Source organism: Streptopelia decaocto, assembly GCF_964273445.1.
Source record: "Streptopelia decaocto genome assembly, chromosome: 10".
NCBI classification, from domain to species: Eukaryota; Metazoa; Chordata; class Aves; order Columbiformes; family Columbidae; genus Streptopelia; species Streptopelia decaocto.
This window is the reverse complement of record NC_138665.1, coordinates 11,295,992-11,304,223: the sequence shown is the minus strand read 5'-3', so window position 1 is coordinate 11,304,223 and position 8,232 is coordinate 11,295,992. Positions and strand designations below refer to the sequence as shown.

The 8,232-nt window shown below is 46.0% G+C and overlaps 1 protein-coding gene across 1 annotated transcript in view; it reads left to right on the top strand.

Moving 5' to 3' along the window:
- Nucleotides 1–3,123: 3,123 nt before the first annotated feature.
- Nucleotides 3,124–8,232, top strand: part of TBC1D8B (TBC1 domain family member 8B) — a 37,774-nt gene continuing 32,665 nt past the window's right edge. The window contains exon 1 of the mRNA XM_082061806.1: nucleotides 3,124–3,310. Coding sequence (XP_081917932.1) covers nucleotides 3,181–3,310 — 130 coding nt within the window. The 5' untranslated portion in view covers nucleotides 3,124–3,180. The remainder of the gene's footprint in view (nucleotides 3,311–8,232) is intronic.

Sequence of the window (8,232 nt, the reverse complement as noted above, 5' to 3'; positions counted from 1 at the left end):
CTGACAGTTGGACAGAATTAATATACACATCTACCCTGGCTGTGTGATTTAGTGTAATTTCATTCTGTGTTTAACACACACCAACTCAGCAGGTAGCCCTGCCTTTTCACCCAGATGCAGGCTGCTGGCTTTCCTGTGCAGATTTGAACTGAGTTCTGCTCCTGCAGGGGTGTAATGGCTGGTGGTTTGGAGTAGATGAAAGAAAATTTACTGGCTTTGGCAATTTGATTCTGGCTCTAAGGGGAACTTGAAACCACATTGTGATGTTCACCCACTGTGAAATAACTAATTCTCTGCACTGGTTTTTCAACTGTTGGTTATCTAGAGTGAAGCCAAAATTTATTTATATAGCTATTTATATAATCTTGGCTGTGGTTGGGGGAAGTAATTTACCATTTCTAGAGGAACTTTAATACAGTGAAAAAAAAAATCTGCAGCACTAAATTGATCTCTGTTGCTGTAGAATGCATTGATTAGACTGTAGCATGATTGTGCACTGATTAAGAAATAATTTAAGTGCCTATAAATAAATTCCTCCAAGCTGACAGAGGAGCACTCTTTGCATCTTAACATTATATTTGGTTAAGAATCCAGTGCCTGAGGGAATCAGAAAAAAGACACTGAGAGCCTTTAACCAAGGGAGAGGAAAACAAAACTGAACTTTTCCAAGCAGTGGCATCTTACTGTTAATTTTTTTATCCAATTAACAAAGTTTGAATCTTACATAAGAAAGGAATATATGTCCTAAGATGTCCTGCATGTGTGTGATGCCAAAAGCCAAGCTCTGGGTTGGAAACACCTAGGGCATCTCTCCTGACAATTAGCATTAGAAGACCTGAGTTAGATCCTTAATAGGTATTTCCTGTTCAAGGGCTTGTCTAATTGGGAAAAACTAAATGGTAAACCCTTTCTCTGGGAGTGCTCTTAGAAAAGCAGCATCCATGCAGGGATCACTCTATCAGTTCAGCTGTTTGTTGTCAGTCACTTCAAGTGGAGGGATGGAAGAAACTGCCTCATGAAGGGCAATATGCTGCTATATCTAGGACTCCCATTGTCTCATTAATGTTTTAGCTGTGTTAGTTACCACATGCTGGCTAATGACTTTTAATTCATTTTTGCTTTCAAGTAAAGGTAAAGCACCAGAATTTGTTGCTACCTACTCTGTTATAAAAACAGGTAAAGAAAAATAGTACTATTAGTTAAATCTATATTCAGTCCCAAAGGTAAAACCTTTCAATACTACAGCTTCTCTTGCTATGGTGAAATGAGTAATTGAAAGAAAAACAAAAAGTCTCATACCAGTGCAATTCACCCAGTTCTGAAGCCTTCTAGTGAGTTAAATGTGATTGCACACTCAGTTCTGCCTTCTCACTGGTGCCTTTGGGTAGGTGGTTCCTCCTGCTGCCGGAGCTGGACCAGCATTGCCAAGCATCTTTCTGCGGATGCTCAGCAAAATCTCACTGTGCCTGTGCTTGCAAATAGACCAGTGCTGGCAGAACCATTTTTGGTAGTGAAGAACTTTTGGGACTGTTGAAAGGGATGACAGACTGGGTGAAGCAAAAGTGCCAAGTTTGCAACCTACAGTTAGTGCATGGTGTGCAAATTTTTTTTAGAAAGAGCTCAAATTAGAGGCTGTTTAAGCAACTGTGTGCTGAATTTTTTTGTATGATACACAATCAGTAAAGCATTATTCTTCAAAAATCTTAGGAAGGTCAATTATGCTGAAAAGAGAGAGTGCTAAGGAAAGGACCTGACAGGACAGCAAACCATAGAGAAGTTTCTGAGAAACAGGAATGTCCTACTCACTCCTTTTGTACTGAATGACAGATCGTGTCAGGACAGGAGTAAAGACCAGGAGCAAATCTTGCATGGAGGTGGGAGAGATGGTAATGGTGACAAATCCCCAGCACCAGTGACCTGGAGCGCAGGAGGCAGTGGGGCTTTCACCCCTGGAAGGCTTTGTTTATGTTTTTGGTCAGCATCAAAAGATCAGCATCAAAAGAGCTCTTTGGGAGGTTGTAAAGAGATTGGAGCAGAAACATCAAGATATGGGGCTTGGTAATGGGTGGACTGAGCAGCTAGGTATGAAGTCCCTATGAGTATGAAAGCCACTGTCTTGTTTCTTACAGGACAGATTGATTTATTCTAGTGCAAAACAACTGGTTAAAGTCAGCGTGCAAATGCTCTGAAAAGCTAGTCAGTGAGGACAAATGCCAAAGGTCTTGCAGGCAAATAATGAAACCACTGTGACCACGAGTCAAGCTGTTGTTCAGGCAACCAAAACATCTACTCCAAATTAGCGCTGAATTGTGTTGGGTGATAGAAGCAATGAGGCAGATTGTGTTTTTATAATGTGAAATGTAAATAGCCAGTGTTGACCGTATGTCAGCTCGGGCAGCTGGTGGGGCCGCTCCTGCGCTGCCAGCGTGGCCTGTGTCCCGGGAGGGGACACGCGGGTGCTGTCACTGGGGATGTGCTCGGTGGGGATGGGGGTCATGGCTCCTGTCCTTGTGTGGCAGGTTTTTCCTGTTTTTTCCCTGCACCTGAGTCTCCTGCTGCAGCTGAAGGATTAGTGCTGTCAGGAGGACAAATGTCAGGACCAAATGAAGTCTGTGGTGACGTCCACCTGTCTTCTGGGCTGAAAATGGAATAACATTTGGCCAAAACTGAAAACGGGACTTCTCTGAACGGCAGAGAGGACGGACAAACATGCAGCCCACGGACTGAAGGGACTTCAGGGACACGCTGGGGACCCGTCGGGGCGGCCCGAGCCCGCTGCGACCCTGCCTGCCACCCCGGCAGGCGCAGGGGAGGTGCCGTGTGCGGGGAGCGGGAGGCAGAGCTCCTCCCGGGCCCGTGGGACGGACGGAACAACAACTTTGGGGCCGCCTCCCCGCGGTGCTCTCAGCGGAGCCGCCCCGCCCCCCTTCGCCCCGCGGGCGGTTGCCGCACAGCCCGGCAGGCGGGGCCGCGCAAGGCCCGACGGGAGCTGTAGTCCTGAGGCCGCGGCGCTGCGCAGTGAGGCGGCTGCGAGGACTACAGCTCCCAGCATGCCTCGGGGCAGGGGCGCGCACCCGCTCTCCCCGCCCGGCGGCGGCGCTTGGCAGCGGGGCTGTGTACGTGGGAGCGGGAGGCCGGGCGGCGGGGATGGGCGGCGGCGGGGAGTGAGGGGCCGCCGCGATGTGGCTGAAGCCCGAGGAGGTGCTGCTGAAAAATGCCCTCAAGCTGTGGGTGCAGGAGCGCGCCAACCAGTACTTCGTGCTGCAGAGGCGGCGGGGCTACGGCGAGGAGGGCGGAGGCGGGCTGGCAGGTACCGACCCCGGCGGCCGGGGCAGGGGCTTCCCGCGGCGGGGCGGGGCCGGGGGGAGAAGGGGCGGGAGGAAGGGCTGGGGGAAGAAGGACGGGCCGGTTGCCAAGCCTGGGACCCCGCGCTCCGGAGGGTCAGGGCGGAGGGTTGGCCTGGCCGAGCCGGGCAGCCCTTGACGTTCCTGGGGTTTCCCGTGTGCTTCTCGCTTTCCTCCTTTCCTCGCCCCCTTCTGTTGGCTCACACGACAGCCCACGGGTGACAGGGTGGTGTGATGAAGTTCCCGGCACGCTTGGTGTGGGATAGGCCCTGCCGGTGCCCGGGGCAGAGCAGCCCGAGGGGGACGGGACCGGCCCGGCTGCCCGGGGGCTGGGGCAGAGCTGAGGGCAGCGCAAACCAACACTTGGTACTGGCTGAAGGGCCCTTTGCTCCGGCGGACAGCCTGGCAGAGGTAGATGTGCAGCTTGCTGGAAGAGGAGATGGCACAAGGACTAACAGATCTGCGTTGCTTTGGCAAGGTGCTCATTTTCAAGTCCCTTTTCCTGCGTGCATCTGAGGCTTCTTGGAGTGAGCTCCTGCTCAGGCATTTCTGATCACTTATTTTAGAAACAAGCATATGACTTAATGGGGCTTGTCAAGAGGGGTGGCTCAGGAAAGTGACAGGGCATTGACCACTGTATAATAAACACATTTTATGAAAACTTCAAGGTATGAAACTAAGTTTCTGTTTTTAATTCTTGTCTGTTTGTATCATTGCACACTGCAGGGAGCCCAGCTACCACTGGGACCTCTGTTATAATGGTAGCTATTCAGACTAGAACTGACTCCTTCACAGACTGGTGCCGTCTGTCATTGACCCTGTCAAGGAGAAATGCTGCAGGGAAGCAGAGTAAAGTTGTCCCTGGGTGCGATATGGTTCTTGGGCAAGAGTTGCATCTCTCTGGGTTTTCTAAGCTCTCTCTAATTGTGTCATCATAAAGCAAGCTATATTAAACATAATTGTTGTGTTGAAGCATTTATTAATTTTGCTGGACAAAAACACAATGTCCAGACTTTTGGCTGATGAATTTCAGCTGTAGAAATAAGCTTCTCAGCTGGAGGTAGGACATTCTTTATTGGCATCTGAACCACTTGCAGGGAACAAGGAAAGTGTAAAAAGAAAGCATCACAAAATCCCAGATTCTCTTCTAGGCATATCACAATATTACACATAGATAGATAACATTAGGCTGTGGCTTAAAACCAAGGGTGATATTTTGCAACCTTGGAAGTCTTGTGGTCATTAGGCTAGACTGGCCATTCTCTGTCCTGGTATCTTTGGAAGCCAAGGGGGCTGAGTTGGTATGAAGGTTATCTTTCTGTTTGATAAAATTCATTTAAGAACTGTGACTATAGTGAAATGATAACTAGAATTAGGTGTTCATTTAAAAACATCCTCATTGGCTTACAGCTGGACACACAGCTGGGGCCTCATAGTGCCCTTCTGTTCTTGTTGGAGATGAGGCTTCCGTCACTAGTCTTCTGTCCTTGGTAGCTTTTGACAGCATGGAAAAACACTTGAATGGGATAGTTCCTGTGGTATGCTTTTTTATGTGGCATTGCATTTTTTATTTCTGTAGCTTTTCTCCTAATTCTTACAGATTTCATCTGTGCAAGTTACAGTTTTCACTGGAGAGAAACAGAAAGAATAGGCTGTTACTGAAAGATTAACAAGAAGACTGGAAAAAATGCAGTTACATTTGTGTTTGCAGGTTTGAAAATATTCAAGCCTCCTAGGTATAATAAAGCATAATCTGCTACGCCTGATTTGAATGTTATTTTACTATGTGTCAGTCAAGAAAATTAGCACTATAGGAAAAAAAAAAAAAAAGAACAGCCATTATCTTATGAGGTCATTGCAAATGTGCCAAGTCTTGTTCTCCTGAACAGAATTTTTCAGCTGGTGAGACAAGGCTGGAGGTGAGGGGCTGGGGAGGGAGGAGAGAAAGGGGCAGGCAGCAAGGCAGGACTGAGGCTTGGGGGAAGAGAGGAGCAGTGCCGCAAGGCAGGGATGGAAGAGGATGAGCGGTGCTGCGGGGTTTGAATAGCAGTAATGGGGACTAGCGGAGGAGGCAGGAGGAAAGGATTCCTGAGGATACAGGGGTGCACTTGTAAGACAGACTGTAAGGAGGGAAGGTGTGAGTTTTGAGGAAGCAGCCAAAGCTGGAGAGGGTACAGACCAAGGAGGAAAAGATAAATGACAGCAGAGACATCTACCTGAAGGAAGCCAGGGAATTCTGGGGCTGCAGGTGGGTGTGTTTGTGTGACCCTTCTGCACTGTTACAGCAGGACCAATTTGTAATCTGTTGGCTATTATGGCTTGTGTCCACACACAGCGTAGTCCTGAGTTGGCAAGTGTGGGTAAAAATGGACAGAAATATCTTAGGCTGGTTTTGCTAGGCTTTGGCTCTCTTCCTGCAGTCATGTGCCTGCTTAGATTACATTTTGTTCTCTTTCCTTTGTTAGACCTCATCCAAGGACAGAGATGCTGTAACCTGTTTGGGTGGTTCCACATCTGATAATTCAGCATGCAATAGACTGTCGCAAAGTATGTTGCTCTGTGTCTGTAAGTGCAAGTGCGTGACCACTGGTTGTTTTGTCTTCTGCAGAGCTGTTATGAGAGAGCTACTCAGCTTTTCTAGAGTGTTATAGGTAAGAATATAGCTAGGAGGAATGGCACGTGTGCTGAAGCACAGTTATGATGGCACAAAACTCGTGTTGTGAATGCATGTGCCGTAACAAAGATCTAGTGAGATTAAGCATGTTGGCCACAGAGATGTTGCTTTGGTTACAGTTTAGGCAGCACCTTAATTAGGAGACAAGTATCCCTGGAGTAGTTTACAAATGTATTTGGTGTCATAAAATACCAGTCTTTCACTGAAATGTCAGGAAACAAGTCATTTGTTTTCAGCTTCCATAGTTTCAATTTGGCTCTTTCTGCTTGAGAAATTGAGTAAAATGCAGCTGTGAGAGGAGAAAAAAATTATCTATGAAATACATGGTTGGAACTAGTTTTTCCTGCGTGTCGTATGTACTGTGCTTGGAAACGTAGGGAAAACCTCTTACTCTTGGAGTCCTGTATTTCCTGCAGCAGTTACTGCCATCCTGAATCTGTAGAAGGGGGGAAGAGGAGACAGAGCTGGGCTTGTATGTGTGTCCTTGGGAAATTTTCCTTATCTGGTATCTGTCAAAAGGAATAATGTTAAAGTATTAAAAAGTAGTGGATGTCAACATCAAAGACCTTTTCTCTAACAGAATTTTATGGTGGACCAGTTAAAAAAGGACTTGGTGATCTTTGTACAAACTTAAAGGAATTTATTTTGGTAGGAACTGCAGGACAGGAGAGGAAACTTGCAATGTAGCCAGACTTGGAATGCAGCAAAGAAGACGCTTGCTTTTCAGAACTTACAGGTCTGTGCTGTGACATCACCGAATATACAGTAGTAGAATAAATGACAGAAATCATTGATACCTGCAGGTGTTTCAGCACACTGAGCTTTTGGTGGGGCTTGCTTTGCTGTGGGTCCTCAACTGTGACAGGAATCAAAAGGAAAACTCGCTGGATTAATAAAGATCTGAAGTGATCTCTGCTGTATTTTTTTTTTCTGGCAGCTGTAGCGGAGATTATTTTGCAGTGTAAATATTTGTGAGACAAATAACACGCTCTGTTAAGAAGCAGGTTTACATTTGGGGATGACAGGTGGGAAAATGACCTGCACACACTTCCCAATTCACGTTATACAGCTTTGTAGCTGTACAGAAGCAAAGATAAGGAAGAGCTGTGATATTTATGATACTTTTTGCTGTACCTACTGAGGAAACTAATTCCTTGTTTTTCTGAGTTGTGCTTCTAATTATCCCTTCTTTCAAGGATATTTTTTTGCCACAGGTAGGCATGATAGATTGCACACAAGGGCTTGGATACTCCCCTAAGTGTAATGAGTTACTGTTGCCACTGACAATATGTACTTGAATTATTGTAAATGGAGATTAAATATTTTTTCACTGAAGGCTTAAACTGACCTGTGTTACATCTCAATTGACTAAGAACATTTGCATCTCAGCTCATGCTCAGTACTTCATTAAGCTGAAGTTTCTTAGTCTTGAGATCAGGTTCACTTGGGAAATAAAATTAGGCAAAAAAAAAGAATTATGTATTTAATTTGAGGGAATAAAAAAAAAGGGTCTTATCCGCAAGTTTGCATTCATGTGCTTTAAATCAAATACATGGAGATAATGGGTTTTCATGGTTTATATGGTATGTATTTGTATCTTAAGGAAAACTCATTACTAATGAATTCTCATTACACTACTCCAATTTGACTGGCAATAAATTAAATTGATTTCCCCAAGTCAAGTCTGTTCTGCCTGTGACAATTATTGGTCAGTGATCTCTCCCTGTCCTTATGTCGCCCCATGAGCCTTTTGTTGTTGCTTTTCTTCGCCTGTCCAGACAAGGAGGGGGAGTCATAGAGCAGCTTGGTTGGCATCTGGCATCCAGCCGGGGTCAACCCACCACAGCTATCTGTCACAAACTTGTTTTACAGTATTTTTCCCCCTTTGGTTCTGCTCTGATTAGCCTTTGAATTCTTCAGACTGTAGAGGTGAACGGTTATTGCCAAAATGAAGCTGGCTGTAGCTGCAGAATTGTCACTTTCTGCACTTGTTGCTACTCAGGGCAAGCTCTTACAGTATTTTCAAACAGCTTATTCTTATGATGATGTAAACAAGAGAACTCAATTGCACATCGAAGTGTCTGCTTTTCGAAGTCCATAGTGTAATGGGGCTGACCAGTGTTGTGCTAATAGAATGTTTCTGTTTGTGTGGAACCCTTACAAATATTTTATGTCCCTTCACACTTCTAATGTAGCAAATCAGGAGGCGGTCTG